The sequence below is a fragment of the Alosa sapidissima genome, chromosome 20, assembly GCF_018492685.1.
Source record: "Alosa sapidissima isolate fAloSap1 chromosome 20, fAloSap1.pri, whole genome shotgun sequence".
Taxonomy (NCBI): Eukaryota; Metazoa; Chordata; class Actinopteri; order Clupeiformes; family Clupeidae; genus Alosa; species Alosa sapidissima.
In genome coordinates this window covers 8,636,442-8,657,778 of record NC_055976.1, presented here as the reverse complement: position 1 = coordinate 8,657,778, position 21,337 = coordinate 8,636,442, and the positions used below count along the sequence as shown (strand labels likewise).

The window sequence follows — 21,337 nt, the reverse complement described above, 5'->3', positions numbered from 1 at the left end:
GTCTAAAAAGAAACGAATATACACTTAATAAGGAGACGGCGCAGAAGAAGGGATTGAGAGAGGGGGAGAGTTGCTGTGTGCTAAAAATGTGCAAATGCGCAAAAGGAAGCTCTACAGATTAGATCCGTTTGGAAGGCACCTGAAGTTGAAATAGTATAGCCTAAATCATTGTTAAACTGGCAAAGCTTAAAGGAAGATACCAGAAATTCACCTGACAGGAATAATTCCTCAAAGTATAACGGAGAGACTGCACTACTTGTCACACAGATTTTGAAAACTGAGGCAGGTGGAACACTGAGCACGGATTAGTGCCACCGTCTCCCCCTCTCGTGGAAACATGTTTGGTGATTAACTGCTTTAAACCAAATGAATCATCTTCTATCGGAAGGGAGCTTGCGTAGGACCTCAAGCGTGAGCGGCAGTCTCTCCTCCCTCTAATTAGCTTTGTTATAAACGGGAATAAAGGAAAGGCAAGTGTGCGCATACGCATCACTTTGACTCACCAAAGACAGCTTGCGTCCGGCCCCTGAGGGTACGTGAACAGGAATATGAAGTTTCCACCGGTGTCAAACGCGCAGGTTTTTGGGAAGTAGTGCAGGGTAAGTAAATATCCGAGAGACGTGTGTTAGCTCCGAACTCCGTGGTGATACTGGGCCCGTCCGAGAGCAGCAGGATTGTGCCGCGGAACGGTGACCGTCTCCTCCCACTCAGTAACCCGTGCGCGGTAAACTCCGCCTCCTGGTGCGATTGCCCCTGTCCTTGGCTTTCGCTACCTCCCTCTCTCTCTCTCAATCTCTCTCTCTCTCATACAACCCCCCTCCACACACAACTCACACGGCAGCAGAAGTGAGATTGATTTAGCAAAAATGGAATAGCGTATTCACACACTAAACATTCCACGTTTAGCTACATCCAAGTCATAACGTTAACCCAGTGGGCAATGGTGTTAAAAGAAAGAAATCAATAGCCGTCTCTCTCTGACGCGCGCTTTGAGTGTTTGTTTTAGTAAGCAAAGACCAACAGTGGTGTGAAGCAATAACGCGTCACTTTTTAGATCCAGTGTCCACATTTTACCTGAAAATCCTTTATTCGTGTTTTGGAAACGTCAATAAGAGAAAGTCAACAAAAAAAAGAAAAGTCAAAATGGTAATTGTTGTTCACAGAGGCAATGGACATATTTAATTACAGTTGATTACAGCTATTTTGTGTATAATGCTAAATATGGTCTGCGTCAACTGACAGCAGGGCGCTGTCCATTCAGCACCACTCACTACAGCATTTAGCGTCAAGGCTACTGCTGCTCGACGGTTGTCTTCTGGCCTGGCCAGTCTTTTCAAAATAGAAGCAGATGAGGCAGCTACTGTTCGGTACATGAGGCACCGCTGATAATTCAGCATGTTAATGGGCTGAAAGCGAGACCATATGTGCCAATTGCACCACTCTGTACAGCCGAACGCCCACACGGGGCCTTAAGTGGCGTGGTTGTTATAATGCGCGAGGATCATCCGTCGCTAAGCTGTCTACCCGGGTGGTTTGGTTTGGCGTCCCTGTCCACGGGGAATGTCACAGAGCGGCAACGGAAGAACGCGGAGAGCCTGCTCCGTTCCTCCTCCGGGCAACAACACTCATTTACTATTGTGTGTGACAGATCAGATAAGTGCGAAAAAACGAGCAGCACAGCTGAGGTGACGAACGTCAGGCGAGCTGGCGCTCTCTCCAGCGTCCACTTGGAGGCCCGTGGGAGAAATGACTGGCGCCTACGGGACGACTGTTCCGATAACTTTGGGAATGCACAGCTGGCGACTGGCGCGGAGTGATCTGTTACATGGTGAGCCAGAGCGGATGAGAGAGGATTGATGTGTTCCTAATTAAGTCTCGCACCTACAAGCCGCAAAATAATTAGAACTCGCAATTTTCTTGCGCCTCAAATTAGCAGGTGTGATTGACACGTTTTGAAATAATCGCGAGACACACACAGTGGGCTAATTTTTCCTCAAGATAATTTGGAGAGAGGAGGTCTACTTACTCGTCAGCCCATTGCAACAGTTTCACTCAGTCCTCCAGACTCCAACCAATTAGCCTAATGCTAATTATGCTATGCATTCTAATGCTTTCAGTTTAAGGCAGTCGAAATCTCACTCTATATGCTACATGCGAAGAGTTTCTACAGTAGGCTAGTGTATTTAAATGCATATACCCTATTATCATTTTTTTTCCACAGAGCAATAAATACGGCCCAGATATGTATTTTAGTGATCGAAATGAATTAAAGCAGTATAGTTAATAAATTGTCGTGGTCTACTGAGGCACTAGGCACTCGCGTGGTTACGGTTGATAATTTTAATTGAAAACTTTTAGATGAGCATTCAGGTGAAACGACACCAATATGGAGCTCCGTTTCATTTTTATTTCACACTTTGAATAATGCTTTTAATCATTCATTAATATGGTAATGTATTTATTTAACAATGGATTGAACGAATTAAACACCATCTTATAATTCAAACGCTCTGTAAACTTAATTGTATTACGACTGCTTTGGCGGTTGCTGATGCGCGAAAAATTAATGCGAAATACCGAATCTTCAGATGACAACATTGCCCCCTAGCGTGACGTTTAGAGACTAGCAGCTAATTATTTGAGAGTACCATGAAAACAAGCATTTCTTAATCAATTTTAAAAGAGAGAGAGGGCGTAAAAGAAGATAGATGAGATCGTCTTCCAGGCACACAAACATAATCTTGTTTAACATCAAACATCTATCCATTTGCCCAGGTCACAGAGGGCGGTATGATATGAACAAAATGTCTGTGAAATAAACAAGATGTCTTTGCTTGAGGGTAGAAAAAAGAGCTGGCATCACTAAGGACTTTTAATCGCTTTCAGGATGCATTCCCATTTTTGTTTCTGTACACTGCATATGGCACAAGGCCTGAATTCACATATAAATGAAATGAAAAAGAAGGAAAAACAAAGATTGCATGTATTATAAAAGATAAAAAGATTCTAGGAAAGAAACATGTCTTCACATATGCCTAATGCATTACACTTTGTCAACACAGTCCATAGCTCAGTCAGCACCAGCTTCAGAGATGATATCAAATCAGCATTTGCATCTGCAGTTTCCTTTCAGAGGCTTCTATTCTGGATAACTAGGGTCCTGGTCTGCCAGTGTTGATTGCTGATGATTGACAGGTCCCCTCACCAATGGTTGCTCTGAGCCGCTATGTCCACATCCACGATTCGAGGCAGTCGCCCACTGGCCCCACCCTCCAGGTACCCCGCCTTCACTGCGGGTGGCTCCAGTCCTTTCTTCTTATTTTTATTAAGGTCTTATGTGAGTGAGGGAGAGAGAGGAGCAATTAAAATATGTATTTATAAAATGTAAAATGTAAAAAAACTGTAATACTTTGCTGGACATTTGTCCTGTCTCAACAGGCTTTACAACATGTACAACACACCAAGCACCGACACCAAGCACCCACACACAAATCAGCATCTGAGCCCTTTTCACCTGTGATAGCCAGAAGCATCTTTCTCCGTGCGCCAAACGTCAACACACCCACTTCTTTCAGGTCCTCATCTGACAGGGTCAGAAATGTCTGAAAATCAATCTGTTGGGAGAGATAGAGAGGGATAGAGAAATACAGACAGAGAGAGAAGAGGGATAGAGGAATACAGAGAGAGAGAGTGAGAGAAGGAGAATATAAAGTCTATTTGGTGGTAGAAGATAGTATGTTTATGCATTAATGTTGTGTCAGTGGCGTAACAAACCAATGCTGGGCCCAGGTGCAAGAGCGCTACGTGGGTCCCATACCGACATACTTTGGACCAGGATGAATTAGCTCTGATACATGCAATACACATTAAGGGTGACTTCAATTGTTTATGCAAAGGGCCTGAGGCACCGAAGTAGTTTAGTAGTTACAGATTACAATTTCAAATAAAAAACACACGACTACATAGGATCCATTACATGTGAAAACATTAAAAATAATTTTATTAACAGCCTCCAGGCCAGGGTAATCTAATATTACTGCATTAACGGGGAGTAGTGAGGGGTTAGGTGCCTTGCTCAAGGGCCGCGGCTGAAGTGCCCTTGAGCAAGGCACCTAACCCCTCACTGCTCCCCGAGCGCCGCCGTTGAAGCAGGCAGCTCACTGCGCCGGGATTAGTGTGTGCTTCACCTCACTGTGTGTTCACTGTGTGCTGTTTGTGTTTCACTAATTCACCGATTGGATAAAATGCAGAGACCAAATTTCCCTCACGGGATCAAAAAAGTATATATACTTACTTATACTTAACATCAACTCGCATGGAATTATGGGAACACTCAATTCGCTCAATGCGCCTCTTCAACCCTCTGCTGAAACTGCAAGCGTAGATTGCTTGCTTATAAACTCACACTGCGCAGAAACAAAACTTAATGTAGCCAAACTTATTTAACCGTGCAGAAACCAAATAAAATCATTCATATGCATACAATCCCCAATATGCGTGAATTAGGCCATTAGAAGAAGGAGGCCATCTTACGAGCCTTTCATTGTGCAAAATTGTCAACGATGTTCCCAATATGTAATGCTCTGATGATTACTAGGACATATCCAACCTGTTGTATGTTTGATGTTAGGCTGTAGCCTGCTCCTGAGATTAGCCTACCTGTTGCATGACTGTTTAGAGTTACTGCTGCTGCTGCTACTAGGTGTCCTGTCCTCACGGTCACTCTTGGTTGCCACCCTTGCCCCTTGCTCTTTACGCTCCTGCCGCTTCTTGCAGCCGCTCTTGTGTTTGAAGGGCATTTTGGTCGGAACAATGACTGAAATGTGCAGCCACCATCCATTCAAAAAATCACAACAAATCACTTAGCCTACCCAGAAATCCTTGCTGCATCTCAGTAGAAAGAAAGAAACTCTGGCGAAACAGTATGACGACAAAGAAAGATGGTAATTTGATTTAGCCGTTTTTATTTGATAGTTTGATTCTTAATGTTCTAAAAAAAAAAAAGGAGGCAGGGCGGGGGTAGCGACCCTGGTGCGACTGCACTTGCTGCACCTACTATAGTTACGCCACTGTGTTGTGTGCATAATGCGTTATTGTTGTCATTGAAAGCTACAGGGCATGGTCCTGCTGCTTGAGATCTTTTTTTGTGTGTGTGTGTGTGTGTGTGTGTGTGTGTGTATGTGTGTGTGTGTGTGTGTGTGTGTGTGTGTGTGTGTGTGTGTGTGTGTGTGTGTGTCTTTCTCTCTCACCTCCTGCTGCTGAAACACATCAATGTATTTGGCCAGACCCAGCTGGCTCAGCAGCTCAGGAAGGTCATCGTCCGGCTCGGGGAGGTGGCCCGGGGCTCCACCTGTCCCAGGTCTGCCTGCTGAGGACATCACCTCAAAATGGTGGCCGCAGTTGGAGTTGCTCTCAGCTGCAGGGTGGAGGAGAGAAGAGATGGAGAAGCTCACTATTTTCTGTCCTCTCTTCACAGCATAGCCAATGAGGTTCATAAAAGCTGCGAGCAAAATGCTATAAAAAACGATTCTCAATGAGTGCTGAGAAGGTTTAATGTGTGTGATGTGTCTAGTCCATAATGTAAACAACCCGAGGGAATAAATCTGTGGTGGCAAACCTAAGCTTTCCAGTCCACATCACAAAGTTGTCTGAAAGGGCTCTAGTGACAGACAGAAACAGACCTGGAGGAAAGTGCTCCCGAGTCAGAGCTTTTTTGATGAGGTTGTTTGTATGGACGGGAGCGAGAAGGATGAGAGGAGAGAAGGATGAGAGAAAAAGAGTGTTCTATTGCGTTTATTTATTTGTTTCGCTCAGTTAATTTTGGTTGCAAAACCACAAACAATCCCCGGACGCAAATCAACACAAACACAAAGAAACTCCAAGAAGCCTGATGAAAGTCGTAAACCAAATGGAAATGTCAGTGCAACCTCAGAGGGCCTCAAATAATCCTGATTTAGTGATCGCGTTGGTGTTTATTCATTCGGATTAAATACGTCCCGTGGGACAGCAGAACCAACACCTGGCTTAGATACTATGCCTGCTCATGATTATCTATTGAGCACTCATCAGTTGAGGGGATGCCCTCACACTCTTTTATTGTGTGTTTGCTCTGAGAGAGGAGAGGTGGGAAGAGAGGGAGAGACAACAATAACTCATTTATTTTCATACACACACACACACACACACACACACACACACACCCACACACCCACACACAAACACACACAGACTTAGTCATGCACAAATTGTACTTACAGGGTTTGTCAACATGCCCTCTGCTTGCTGCAGACCCAAATAGTGAGCTGGAGGTAGCGGGGGATGAGTAGGAGGGAGAGGAGGATGATGAGGATGAAGGTGACGAAGAAGTGGCAGAAGACGCTGATGATGCCGAGCCTCGCCGCTCTCTCCAGTTCTCGGAGTCGCTGCCGTTACACATCCGATCCTTTACACTTGCCTGTGTCCATGATGGCTATACACACACACACACACACACACACACACACACACACACACACACACACACACACACACAGAATGAGGCACATGCAGTGATATGTCAACAAGGACACTTCGGTCTTAGTCACTGTGGACTGAAAAAGGCACCTTTACCAGCCTGTAATTGTAAGATACTTTGCTAGCACTTACATACACTAAAGCCAAGCTTTATTAATCTTCTGCTTAGCTCCCATTTGAGTATGTGCACTTAGCTAAAGAGCACTACTACTTCATTGGATTTAGTGTGCAAATGGAGTGCCCATCAAACATACTGTGCTTCAGATTTCAAATATGGATGGTGTTAGCCAAGTGTGTGTGACGGAATACTGTGTATTCTCAGGGTTTGGCGTGGCGGGAGACACACACACACACACACACACACACACACCTGCTGGCTGCCCAGGTAGGAGCGGTAGGAGCGGCGACTGACGGAGCGCAGCTCCTTGAGGGCCTCGGCCGGCATGGACTTGGAGAAGCCCAGGCCACTCCAGGTGTCTGTGGGGGTGCGCACCTCCGTCACCACCGGCTTCTTCTGCATAGCTGCAAAACACGTTCAACATGCACGGGACAGGTGAAACACTACGTACTGTATGCACATCCAAATACACACATACACACACACCTGGATTTCCTGTGGTTAGTTTAGGTTACTTTAATTGTATTCATAAAATAGGTTACTTTATTTGTATTTATAGGTTACTTATTTAGTACTGTATTTATAAAAACATGCATGTGTGTATTTTGTATTTATAAAAACGTGCATGTACACACAGCTATGAATGGAAAACAACCAGCATGCATATCCCTCTCAGAAGCCCAGTGTTGAGAACTCTGTGGTAATTGAAAAGGCTTACGTATTAATCCAGTTGCATTATTTAACACCTGAAGCCTAATTAAACAACTTAATAACTGCCTGTCAGAGGACCTGTGACTCTCTTTGTGTGTGTGTGTGTGTGTGTGTGTGTGTTTGGACATAGCAGATGGTTTATTCAGACTCCTAATTTATAATCCCATTAAACTGCACACAGTGAAGGGACTTGCTGTCATTTGGCAAAGAACCACCACAATATTCCTCATTGTAAATGATAAACAGTTTGGAACTCTGTGTGTGTGTGTGCGCATGTGCAGTGATAATTAGTGGGTGGTGCAGCCTCGCTCTGTTATGTCTTTGGCACGCCACCATGGTTGCATGGGCTCCTTCCATTACCTATTTGGCACCGAGTCCCACCTAAATGGATCCCCTTCATCACCCGTTTGGCAGAGCCGAATGGGCTCCCTTAATCACCACTGGGGCACGATGGCATATACCAGTAAATTAATGCATTTCGTTCCTCAATCAATGATATAAATACAAAACAGATGCAGGGCTGGACCACAAAACAGTTGCACACAGCACAGTATGATTCCGTGCCATATTTAATATCTCTGTGCTGAGTGATGGTGGAATGAACGTTCACGATAATGTTCGGTATTAAAAAGTACATGCATTCTTGTCATTGCACAGGAACACGCAAAATAGTATCGAACCTGATCAAAACAACCAAACCATAAAGAACATAAATCACACCTTGGTTTGCGAGCTGTTTCTTCCTCTCATAGTCATGGTATTCATCCTGCAAAGAAATAAATAAATTTCACACACACATATACAAATAATTTAACAAAACAATAAATTAATTACACCTTCTCTCGAGAAGAGAAGTGTGGAAACTAGATTTCCTGTGTTTTTATTGTTCTTGGCATTGGCACTTCCTGTCAAGAGTGCGGCTTCATTACTACTGCAGAAACTGTTTTAGCCAAGGCAAATACAATAATTCACTGCATCCACTCGAGGGCAACTTCAATTTACTTTCAAAGTGGAGGAAAAGCTACTGACTTTGAATATTCATCTCGGAGCCAAAGCCAAGCTTCAGAAATCCCCCTCAGGCCTACGAGAGCCAGATAATGTTGACAGTGTGAAAGCTTGGAAATGAACAACAAACCGTTTCTCTTAAGCCGCTGGGACGCTGTATTTGAGTTTACAGCGCTGATGTCCTAAGGGCGCCACACGCCCGACACTAATTGTGCTGTCACTCTCGAGGTGTAAACTGTCTGCCTGCCAACTCAATTTGCCGTGGATGCGCCACAGCATCTTTAATTCATTGGCCCTGACCTAGCAGTGCATAGATTATTTCTTATCTGTCCTCGTGCTCATTGTTTTTCCTTTAATTTGTCTGTCAATGTGTGTGTGTGTGTGTGTGTGTGTGTGTGTGTGTGTGTGTGTGTGTGTGTGCGTGTGTGTGTGTGTGTCGTACAGTACCTCGTTGTTGCTGGCGTTTGAGCATGTCTCCAGAGAGGGGGTGAACCTCAGGCTGCATCGCCTGTCGTGCCTCCTGTTCAGTGGCTCCATCTCGGCCCTCAGGAGTCTACAGGGTGGAGGAGGGCAACAGATATTAATAGACGAGACATTTACATTCCCACGTAACGTGCATGAGTCACATCACCCAATGTGCACTGGACATGCCGAAGGGGGTTCTAGACTCTCTGGAAAGAGGGCATCGCATATTAGGGAAAGACATTTAAATTCTCAGACAGTTTGGAATTAAAATGTGTTGTAAGACTGAACATGCCGAAGGACTTCAAGACACCCTGGAAAGAATGGAAAATGATGCAGAAGCACATCCTCATCATTATGAATACCTCGCATGGCTCAGGTCTCTGTAGGCATCTGATAGGCTGGCTCTTCTGACTGACCCTGCTGTCCTCACGACAACCTCCATGACATCGGTGAATTCCGGAGTCTTCTGATGACCGGCGTCCTCACCCTCTGATAAGACGGGCTGGTCCTCATTTTCAGGGATCTGTAGGGGACCAATTCTCACTATGTAGTCCATTTATCCACGTGAACACATTCACATTTTTCAAAAACTTTCACTCAAAGCACCAGTCAACTGTTCTACTAGCCACACAGGCTGAACAGGACGTAAGTCTGTGGTGCAGGTTGGACCACCCCATGAAAATATAAAAGCTTTCACAGCATGACATCATCAACCACATTTAGCATGCTAAGAGGCTTTTCCAGTGCAAGCTGTGCTGTTGTTGGTGTTTGCAGGGTTTCTGCATGCTTTTTATGTCGTTAGCGATAGCTTGCTAGTTTTAAATCCAAACTCCTTAGTGCTGCTTTAAAAGACGTCCAGCTGTGAAATTCAGACTGACCTTCTCCAATTTGGAGTCCGTTCCCCTCAGCCCTCCCATCCTCCCCTCTTCTGACGGCGACGAGAGACCAGGTGGAGGTGAAGGGCGTGGCTTAACTGGCAACAGCGAGCTAATCCCGCCATCAGAAGAGGGCACTACACCTGGGGGTGCCAGATTCAATTCAAATCAATCTTTATTCCAGACTCACAGGAGGGTCCATAGCATATACAATATTTAAGTAACTAGATTCAAATAAGATAATGTGTGCACAAATGTACACAAATACACACACGCATACAGTACACATCCACACACACACACACACACTCACACACACACACTCACCAGTGTCATTCAGGCGCAGCTGTTGCATTAGCATGTTGAGCCAGTAGCTGGCCAGGCCGTTGCCAGCCAGCAGAGGGTCACAAATGGGCTTGGTTGTCCCAGAGCCCTCGCTGGAGTCCAGCCCCAGCAGCAGGCGCCTGGCCTCATACACACTGGCAATGTTCCTCTCCAGGCCCTTTACCACCGCAGACTGGCAAACAAAGCATTCCTTCATGCCAATCACAACACTTCTGTTTCATATCTCCTATCTCCTCATTTATGATTACAGAGGAAGACATTTTACATTTTACAAGAGGGGGGGATAGTCACAAAGGCCAGATATTAGATGTGTATATGTGTCCCCATAACTACAGAAAACAGCTGCCCTCTAATTTAACCAGAGAAAGAAAATATCCACAGAGTAGCAGGAAGAAGTAATAGGAAATGGACACTCCTCAAGACTACACACGTGCTTTGCAGTCCAGTCATACACAGGCTATGGTGATTAGGTGGAGTGGAGGGCTACCTTGGCCGCCTGTTTGACCTTGGGCTTGACACTAATGAAGACCCCGAGGCTCTGCATCATCTGGGCCAGCTTCCTCGGGTCCGTCTCCCCGTCCTCCTTCATGTCAAACATCAGGCACACCGGCAGGCAGTCCTGCATGATCACAGAGAGACAGGGGGCATCAGGCCAGCTCAGTCGATCAGCAGGTCAAGTGTGCCTGCCAGAATTGGTCCTTGGCAGGATTTCTGGCTTAACATATTAATGCCCTCAATTTGCCACACATAAGAGTTTCATCAGTCGGTTGGCACATCTTAACATAAGAGAAAGTGGCTCTGAATCTTGAAATTTGAATCAAGGGAAACCTAAAAACCAAAAAAGCATTTTGTCCATCCTTACAAAATATTGCATTACTGTGTCCGCTGTTTACATAGGTATGTCCTAAGTCTGTCCTTCCAGAATTAATACCACATAGTGTGTATGTGCATGCATATTAAAGGCACACTATGCAATATTTTCACCTTTACAAAGCCAATTTGATGGTAAACAAACTTGTAATAGCCGAATCGTTCACCTACTTTAGCATAGCTATACAACATAGACAACATGTAGGTAGAGTCCCTACCGAGAAAACCAGCCATGCAACTCCCAAGAGCGGTGAGACAAATCTGGCATGAATCGTGAAACATTACCTTGTCAATAGATTTAATCATTCACCTCCAAACAAAACAAAAGCATTTGCATTGTGTACAGGGGGGATAAGTTTGCTATTTACAATAACAGAGTAACATATGAAGAGTTCAGATGCAAAACCCTCTAAATCCGTCTGACCACTTTTCTTTTAAATGAGCATTTAAATTCAGGCTCCTATAGGTTTTTGCCTATAAATCGATATTTCAGACCAGGAAGAGAGTGGTATTTAGTGGGTTTAGAAGTTAAATTATTTGATTAGCGTATACTATGTGTGGAGAGCATCCCCTCACCATCTTTATCTCATTTTTGACATAGGTGGCATTTAGAGGCTTTTGCATCTGAACCCTTCATATACATACATCACAACACTAGAGGAAGATCTACACTTGCCAAAAATACCTAAAAGTGCATAGTGTACCATTAACATGTGCATCACTGTGTAATGGGTAACCCATACTGTGTTTGTCATGATGTGAATAAATAACCGCAACAGAGCACCCACCAGGGACCCATGCAGCGCCCTCAAACAAGACCCCCAACACCTGTACACATTTATATTACCCGCATGGCATGCTATTGTGGCCATGGCCTTCAGGCTGTTGTGGCTGTGACCTTCACTCTTTAAACTAGTGGAGGTAGGAAGGTAGGAAGGAACTTGGGGGACAGAGAGAGTGGCAGGGGCACATGAAGAACTGGAAAGACTGTCAGAGGAACACAGAGTGCAGTGTGCAACAGAAGGATGCAGATTTCAACACTTGGCTTAAATAATCAGCATTTTTTGTTTCTGTCGTTGCTTGGAATAAAATTTTAAAAAGCACCAGAACGCCCATTATTTAGATTTAGCCTACTCTACATGAGGGTTTTCTTTCATTTTATGATATCACAGATGTCCCATTGATATTCAGACTCAGCATCAGTAGAGCAAGAAGCCTGTGCCTCATCCGATACTGAACTGGCACAATAGCAGCCAAGAGTGTGCAGGGGTGAGCAGCAGACCCAACAGCCTGAGGGGCAAAAGTACCCAACCCCAGCAGAGAAAGCCAAGCTGGAGGAGGAGGAGAGGAGGAAGAGGCTGCTTGGTTGGTTTAACTAGAGTGTGTGTGTGTGTGTGTGTATGTGTGTGTGTGTGTGTTTATGTACAGTATGTGTGTGTCTGTGTACAGTATATGTCTTTATAGCTGTTTATCTAGCTTAGTGTAAGTGTAACAGTTTTTCAGTGTGCTGTCATGCTCTGAAACCAGAGAATTCGAGATAACGTTTTTTGTTTCTTTCTTCATGTGTGACCTGTGAACAACAAATTAAAGGTGCTCTAAGTGATGATGGGTAACGAGAGATAGCTCGCTACCCCCCCCCCCCCCCCCCCTGCAATTGAAACTCTCTAAAACGTGCATCTCGTCGGTGATTGTCTGGAACAGTTTGTTATGTTTTTATAGTCCAGTCTGAACCAAGTTGTATTTGTTGCAGTTTTTGGAGCCTGGGCTGTCCACAGATTACTTTTTTTACAGTGTATTCAGGGCATAGGCAGCTAGCGGATGGTGAGGTGATGTTTGCTGTATGTGACAAAAAATGGTTTAGCTTAGAAACTGGGTAATATCTCTTAGAGCCCCTTTAAATGTGTTGATGACATGTGACTTTTGTGTATTTCATTTTGTTATATTTTCATATCACACATACTGTATGTTGTTAAAATTTCACATTACACTTCTGAGTATATTACATTTAGTGCATGGTGGTCCACACTTTAGGTATTCCACTGGACTTTCTGGACATCCAAGTGAAATGCCAGAAAGTTGTGGGTTCAATACCAGGGGCTGTCACTTCTGTGCCTCTAAGCACTCACTTAAGGCTGCTCCAGGGGAACTGTCCCTGTAATGAGCTCTCTGTAAGTCATTCTGGATAAGGGCCATCAGCTTAATGCCTAAATAGAATAAGTAGAACTATTTTTATATGTAGGTTTAGTTAGCCGAACTAGGTTTTTCCCTTTGCTAGCTTTGGTATAGTTCAACTTCTTCAAGTGTTAAGTAATTGGTTGCATGCCAAGCTATGCCCTCACAGTAGCTTCCCCAACACATAATTAGGGCGCTTGTTGTTGTTATAAACCAATATTTTACCAGCACTTGTGCAGAAGTAATTACACAATTAAATAGGCAAAACAGGGCCTTGTTTTCTCATTTAAATAATTCAAAACTGGCATCTTAGCCTGAGGGAGTCTGCACTAGAAATTGAGCAGGAAATTATGACATTTCACTTATTACCAAATTCTCTGTTTTTTTTTCGCTAATTCCAAATTTAAACGAGGAACGACCAGACGAGCAGGCGCCCAGAGGTGGAATTTCCAACGTCTGAAGGAGGAAGTGCTCTTTGCTATTTTTTGAGACCGCCATCTGGATCGTCTAATTAGCTTTTGAACCAGGAGGCAGAACTAATGAATGGAATCAGCTGGTTCGCAGCGGGAGCGTGATGATAACATGGCAGGACTTTCACTTCCTACAACCTGAACTTTTCCCACTCCCGGCACACTCTTTATTCTTTATTAAGTGTTACTTAAGCTAGTCTGCTCATTGAGATCAATGCCTCGTGCTCCTGACAAATCTGTGGCATGAGAATGGTTATTACTTTCCTACGTTGTTTAAAAGACCCAGATGGGGAGCTGGAGCAAAATTCCCATTCACTGCACTCACTCACTGAGACCACAAACAGGCAGTCTGAAACAGAGGAGGTGTGAGTGTGTTTAGGTAGGATAAGATGTGTGTGTTTTGAAGATGATGTCCCGCCCAGTAGGGGTCAACGTCTGCCCCCAACAGTGTTGCTGGTGAACCTGCTGTGTTGTGTGCGTGTTGTGTGTCTTCTGTTGTGTGTCGTGTGTGTGTGTGTGTGTGTGTGTGTGTGTGTGTGTGTGTGTGTGTGTGTGTGTGTGTGTGAGTATGTGTGTGTGTGTGTGTTGTGCTGGCGATGTTCGCACTCACCATGAGCTGCTGGCGTGCCAGGCAGACGCCGTCGGCGTTGCCCTGGATGAGGAGCGAGGGGGCACTCTGTGGGGCGCTGAGGTCGGGCAACACGATCTGGGTCTGCGTCTGGTGCATGACGCTCAGGAAGTTGGCGCCGTTCTGGCCAAGGAGGAAGAGGTGCTGCTGCGAGGTCACATCCAGCTGCGCGCTCACCGGCGTTGCCCCGGAGACGGCGGCCTCGGGCCCCAACAGCAGCTCCATCAGTACGCAGGTGGCCTTCTGAGAGAGAGGGGGTGGGGGGGGGGGTTGTAGGAGACAGGACTCAGGGTGGGGTGCTGTTGCATACCAATAACGTCTGTGTACAGCCAGATACAGATGCAAGCATATATGTGTGTGTATGTGAGATTGTCTATTTGTGTGTGTGTGTGTGTGTGTGTGTGTGTGTGTGTGTGTGTGTTACTTTCCATGACCTTGACTATGTATCGTAGGTAATTGCCTTAGTCAAGGTTACGTGGTATGTATACTGTATGTGCATATTTATGTATAAACATGGGCGAGTGTTTATGTGTGTGTTTGTGTGTGTGTGTGTGTGTGTGTGTGTGTGTGTGTGTGTGTGTGTGTGTGTGTGTGTGTAACTGACCTTGACGGCAGTGCTGTTGCCTTGCAGACCACGCACCACACAGCTGCTGCAGTAGAGCTTGGGCTGCGCCCGGAAGCTCACACTCACGCCAAACGCCTGGGCAACGTGCTGAATCACCGGCGAGCCCGCGTCAGGCAGCACTCCGGAAATCAGGTTCACCGGCAGGTCAAAGGTCAGGACCAGCGGCTGCAGATCCTGTAGAGCACAGTTGAGTGAAAGAATACACCAACCACGTGTGCTCAGTGATCTCTAATGTAATCATAACACAGCTAAAATGAAGAGTATGCATTTAATGCAGAGCAAGAAAAACATTAACCCAGGAACAGGAACAGAAGCAACAGGAGCACTTTAGGACCTAATTTAAATTGAGTGGCAAATGCAAAGTCAAGAAACAAGCAAAGTATCACATATGAACTAAACCTACTGCTCATGGCATTGTATTAGCATATACGCTGGTGGCCAAAGTACTGAGACAAAAGTGAAATTTAATGTTTCAATGACATTCTCAATTTTTTCAAATAATGACAAACAGGATAATAAGATACTAAGTGGCAGATGTATGCAGGCCCACTCCTCTTGATACATGATTCAGATGGGTACGGAGTGAGTGTATGCTGGCCCACTCCTCTTGATACATGATTCAGATGGGTACGGATTGATGTGACAGTGAAAAATGCCAATGAGCCCATGTATTTTATCTCACTTGTTTGTCAGCTGCCATGCCCAGCTGTCATCCATAAGTCAGAGTCTGATTAATAACAAAACACTGTTGCTTTGGATGACACCATTCACTGTTAATAGACTGATGTCATCAAAAGGGGACACTCACACGTATTCTTCTCCTGGCCTCCTCCACTCCTTCAACTGGGCCAGCAATAGAAACCTGAGCAGACAGGAAAGGAAACATATTTTTTATAAAATCGTGCACATTCTGGAACTCTGGGGGATCATCCTTCATCGGAAACAGAATTTTTCTCTTAGAGAAAGCAAACTGATGTGCAGCAGATTGCAACCATATTGGCCAGTCTGTAAAATGACACTACAAGGTTGCTCGACAATCATTGTCTGAGTGTAGCCCATAATAGCCCCGAGACAGTAATGTGACTGATAGCGGATCGTAAAGCCGTTGCCATGGCAAGGTCTGATCACTTGGCAACAGCACCTGATTGCTCTTTTCCCCGGTGGCATTGTGACGGTTGGAGTCGGGGAAGTGGATGTGACACAGTGTGAGCTCCATCACTTTCTTGATGTTCCCGCCTCCTTTACCAATGACGTGAGAGTGTTCAGTGTGAGTGACATCCATTTTTAGGGTGACCTTGTTGACCTTTGGAAGAAAGACAAGAATACCAATCATGTAGCCAATCAAGCTGATGTGTGTTGGCTAATGTGTGATATGGCAAGAGATAAACTAATTGTGTGTTGGTAGTAACCTTTGTCTCAAGAAGTTCCAGAATCTTCTTTTTTGCCTGTTGCACATTTTCTTTTTTTCCTTCCACTTTAACATGGGGGTCTGCAGGAAAGTTTGCAAAGCTGGCATGTGAATCATGATCAGGAAAAGAAAGAGTTCATTTCCATGAACTGATGAGCAAGTGTGAAAATAAATTTCTTTCAGTTCTTTGGGTATCAAACCTTTCTTTGACTTGGCTCCAATTTTGAGTTTCGAAGGCCATTTCACCTGGGTGTTAGTTTCCTTCATCACCTGTCACAAGATAGTGTTTGAGAGATGTCAGAGCCAGGTGTCAGAGTGAGAAAAAGGCTCTCTGACAGAGGCTGAGAAACACACACACACACACACACACACACACACACACACACACACACACACACGCGCGCGCGCGAGCGCACGCGCACGCACACGCACACGCACACGCACACACACACGCACACGCACACCCACACACACACACACACACACACACACACAGACACTCACACTCACACTCTCACACACACATTCTCTCACACGCAATATCACAAATACAATAGATAGCTCCCTTTCAACAAAGACACTGGGTAATTAGCATGTCAAAACAGGTGATCTATCCATAATTTCCTTCCCCACGTCTGCATTCATGTCAAGCTAACAGAAACAAATGTGGTGAAACTCTGTAGCTGCTCTGTGTGAGATTGCTGTCTCTGTAGCTGCTATTTCAGTCCACCACTGACTAAATCATTAATATCAGTGACAAATTGTATTTCTTTGTATGACATTAGGGTGATATTACTTTGTTTGTGGCAGGCTTTCATTATATTATGTGATTTATTTTATGATATAATGATGTCCAAACTAAAGTTTCATCATTCTCCTCACCTTTTCAAAGAACTCTTCTCCTGTCAGCCCTTTCCCATCCTTAGGAGCTAAAATATTGCAGAGTAACATTATGGTACAAATGTTAGAATAACATAATAACTCACATATAAACATACAGATACAACAAATCTGTGCTAATGAAACCAAGTAAACACACATGAAAACAGGTATAATTATTGGAAAATGTGGAAAACCTTTTTTGCAAGTGTGTGAGATGTGATAAAATAAGTGAATTTTTAAGATAGGTCATAACAGAGTAGACCGAGGAATCAACATTTGTGTGGCCCGAACTGCATATTTTAACTTTGAGTTTCTCTCTCTCTCTCTCCCTTCCTCCCTCCTTCTCCCTATCTCTCTTGCTGTCTTTACCGCTAATGCTTTGCTGACATCTGCATAATTGTGGTTCTCAGTTATAGCCAGAGGCTTGAGACTTGAGTCAGCCAAACATTTAAATAGTGTTTAGTTTAAATACGCTGCTGAGCAGTGACTCCAAAAGCAGGGGGTGGAGGAACGTAAACATTTTTAAAGGGCATCACCTCCACACTGACATTTACAGGGTTAGGGTGAACCCGCAGCCCCCTCCGCACATCGCCATGGGTTACGCAGCCCAGCGCTGAAGAATGGGCAAGTGATCAGCGTGAGTGAGAGGGGAAAGAGAGTGGGCCAGAGAGAGAGAGAGAGAGGGAGTGAGCAAGGGGGAGAAAGCAAGTGAGTAACTCCAGAGAAACAACTTGTCAGAGCGGAGGTATTTTACTTGCGACAACACTGACGCAGAAACCCCCCATCCAATTTGACTGAGAAACTACAAAAAAACAACTTCACATACTTCCTAACCACAGAAAATGTCATACTGCTGCCAAAAGAAAAACTAGTACACAGTAAACTTCCACAGAGTAAGGACTGAATGCACACCAATAAGACCAGATACAAAAACAAACACATACACACACACACACACACACACACACACACACACACACACACACACACACACACACACGTACACAAGTACGCCCGTCAAAACACAGTCTACATCCACCTTGAAGCGAAAAACAGCCTTCAGTAAATCACGCGGAGAAGTCATCCTGCCTTTCAGAGACACTTTAAACCAACAGAGCGCTCATTTGTCACAAAGCTGCCGTCAGGCGATAAGACACACTCCCCACCACACGGCCATGAATAAAACAACTAGAGGCGCTCCGTCAAGAGACAGACAGCCACCTACCCTCCAACCATTTTACTTAGATTAGGCATCAATCTCAGCAGCCAGAGTACTTCAAATACACACACAACATCAAAAAGAACTTCCCCAGGAACTGTCCAGTTATGTTGACCAAAGGAGCAGAAGTGGTGGTTTTACACAGAATTTAAACATGTATATGGATAAGGCACAACTGAAGTTAATCACTCAGGCATGCGACTGTGACAGTCATGGCAGGTTATCCACATGAATTCACGCCAAGCACTAATACTTTACTCTAAAAGGAACGCACCACTTAACTACTGTGGTGGTGGATCAACACATGAAAAACATATTTTGCTCAGTCTATTGTATATGGACAACATGTCAACTGGGTGGCATTTATACACACACAAACATACACACACACACACACACACAGACGACACAGAGAGAGAGAAGCTTTCACGGAAAAGATGCAAACTCACTGTAGAGCATCGTCTCAAGTTTCTTCCGGTCAATCCGGAACCGTTCTTCCACCCAGTCTGGGTCGGGATGTTCCGGACTTGCGGATTCCGACCCGGGCACTGAGTTTGCTCCTTCTTCTTCCTCCTCCTCCTCTTCTTCCTCCTCATCCCTGTCGAGCGGTGCCTGCTGGTGCCGGGCTTCACTTTGGCTGTGGTCAGGCCCTGGCCCGGTATCAGGCGCAGACTGTTCGGGTCCATCTGGACAGAGAGCGATCTGCTCCTCTGTGGTGGCCATGAGAGTGTGCCTGTGTGTGTGTGCGAGTGTCAGTGAGTGTGTGTGAGTGAGTGAGTGTGTGTGTGCCCGAGAGGGAGAGAGAGCAAGAGGGAGTCTGTGTTAGTGACTATCAGGGTGACCAAGGAGACAAGGAGAGGGGGTCCAGGAACACTCCCGCCCCCTCACAATCATTACTCCTCCAAACACACACACACACACACACACACACACACACACACACACACACACACACACACACACACACACACAGACACACACACACACATACACATGCACACACACACGCACACATGCAAACTGAGAACAAAATCAGGAGGAAAAAGGGGGGCAAGGCAGATTCAATAAGCCACTGACAACCAACCCATCTTGGTTGATCACACACATGCTCTGCTCACACAAACTCAGAAACACTGGGAGTCATGTAACCACACACATACACAGACAGACACACAAACACACACAAACACACACACACACACACACACACACACACACACACATCAGAGAGGGAGTTGCATTCCATAGCAGATGTGGTGGAGGAGATATTGTTATTTTTGGAGAAACATGTTAATTTCTTTTAATACAAATATGGATTGAATTAAAGTATGCTGGGGTGGAGGTATTTCAGTGCTATATTAAAAGTAGATCACTTTATGCCTGTGGTTACTGTGCAAAGAAGAGCTTTATTTTTCTCCTGGGCCTGAATGATTGATTGGTTGGAACCAGTTTCTCTAAAAGTCTGTGTAGTTTCTCAGACAAAAATGAAGCCAATACCTGCAAATTGTAAATGAAACATACATTGCTGTCCAACAGCAGTGCATGTATTATCATTTCATTATGAATGCTGGGACCATGGGTCCAGTATAGACCACCAAAGCCCTCCTCCTTTTCACAGGGGGAGAAGAGTTTGACATTCCTTCGCCAAGGGGAGGGGTATGGGACGAGGATAAGGGGGGGTGGAGTGGGGGGGGGGGCTTCTTTCAGGGAAGGACCTCTGGAACAATGCAGAGGATGAAAGGGCCTCTCCACGAACAACCAAAGACTGCACCCCATGTTTGGCAGTATTCCTTGGCAACCCGTTTGTTTATAAACGAGCAGCTAGCGAGAAAGTCATAAAGTTTAGCACGGGAAAGTAGAGTAGGTCAAATAAATGAGTTATCTTGGCTTTTTAAAGTTGTATGAATGCACAACTTGAGAAGCACACACAAATAGGTTCAGACACATATACAATTAATTAAAAGATGCCAAATGTCAGATACATAAACATGTAGCAGATACTCAATATATCAACCAGGTTCTCACACTGATCCATTACTAATGATGAATGGGTTGACATAACCAGAGCAATTAGATCTGTGAAACTGATGGCTACAGTAGGTTGATAAAGGGTATTAAGCATGATAACAAAATTATTGATAAATGTGGACTGAGCCAACATGCATTGAGACACAAAAGTCAGACTAACTTGATGATTACCTCGTATCTGACCCCTCAAACCCTGTTTGAAGACACAGACGTGATTTCCAGTAACTGGGGGGGGGGGGGGGGCTTATTGTTCAACCAGACACAGCTGTTTGGCTAGGGCCAGTGCCTGGAGACCCATGGGCATAGGAATGATCCTCAATGTCAATGTGTGTGAGTTTGTGTGTGTGTGTCTGTTTGTTTCACCCTCACTCCTTCTCTCTCTGTATGTGTCCTACATGATTGTTGCCATCAATTTACAAGCATATCTGTAACTGAGGCCTACTAGAAAAACACCTGAGCATACTTGGACAGAAGGAAAGACTGAGTGGAACAGATACCTGCTTGAAAAAAATTGCCTAGCCCTACTTCATCTTGAACAAGAGCTCTCAAATAGACCCAAGCCCCAAAAAGAACAGTTTTACATGGGCTACTGCATTGATAACAAGTAACAGTGGCACAGGCCTAAGCTACTGTTAGAAAGTTAGTCCATGAGTGAACAAACATTGTCGGACGAACATTTAGTGACCCTCTAACTTGTCTTACAGTTTTTACAACTGTTTACACACATTTTCAAAACTCTGTGTCTTTTTTTCAAAACTCAATACACAAAACCCACAATTGCTCACACAAAATGCAAAATCCCTCAAATCTCCAGCTAAATGACACACAACATTCAAAATGTCATAAACACATGTCTAAAGCGTGCATTCGCCTCACATTATAAACACTTTTGTCATAATATGACATTTTGGATACATCATGTAGCCTACACACTGTTGCTTAAAAATATGAATAGGCCTAATGAGTGTTTGTACATTGAGAACTGACTGAGTGAATAAGTGGC

At 44.7% G+C, this 21,337-nt stretch overlaps 2 protein-coding genes across 4 annotated transcripts in view; both read right to left on the bottom strand.

Annotated features, from left to right (window-relative positions):
* The window catches only part of spock1 (SPARC (osteonectin), cwcv and kazal like domains proteoglycan 1), a 204,315-nt gene extending 203,622 nt beyond the window's left edge, over positions 1-693 (bottom strand). For all 3 annotated transcript variants that reach the window (XM_042074782.1, XM_042074783.1, XM_042074784.1), the window contains exons 1-2: positions 504-693; positions 1-2 (exon numbers count right to left, since the gene is read on the bottom strand). The exon at positions 1-2 is cut by the window's left edge and continues 175 nt beyond it. The gene's annotated coding sequence lies outside the window, so the exon portion shown is untranslated. The remainder of the gene's footprint in view (positions 3-503) is intronic.
* A 2,148-nt stretch (positions 694-2,841) lies between these two features.
* On the bottom strand, positions 2,842-19,235 carry bicc2 (bicaudal C homolog 2). Its single transcript, XM_042073882.1, has 19 exons — positions 18,756-19,235; positions 17,088-17,134; positions 16,406-16,475; positions 16,207-16,286; positions 15,939-16,100; positions 15,606-15,659; positions 14,777-14,971; positions 14,155-14,415; positions 10,520-10,651; positions 10,015-10,204; positions 9,691-9,830; positions 9,175-9,335; positions 8,795-8,900; positions 8,063-8,108; positions 6,884-7,035; positions 6,256-6,469; positions 5,250-5,416; positions 3,515-3,614; positions 2,842-3,332 (listed from the first exon to the last, which is right to left on the bottom strand). Exons 1-19 carry the CDS (start codon positions 19,027-19,029, stop codon positions 3,202-3,204), a joined length of 2,682 nt encoding a protein of 893 aa, XP_041929816.1. The 5' UTR covers positions 19,030-19,235; the 3' UTR covers positions 2,842-3,201.
* Positions 19,236-21,337: the final 2,102 nt, after the last annotated feature.

What these genes read in the sequence shown, in the direction of transcription:
- bicc2 (XM_042073882.1), bottom strand. Translation starts at nt 19,029, where the DNA reads ATGGCCACCACAGAGGAGCAGATCGCTCTCTGTCCAGATGGACCCGAA. An exon ending in ACTTGAGACGATGCTCTACA is followed by an intron (nt 17,135 to 18,755) that starts GTGAGTTTGCAT and finishes GCAATATTTTAG; the next exon opens with CTCCTAAGGATGGGAAAGGG. An exon ending in AGAGACCTGAGCCATGCGAG is followed by an intron (nt 8,901 to 9,174) that starts GTATTCATAATG and finishes TCCACCCTGTAG; the next exon opens with ACTCCTGAGGGCCGAGATGG.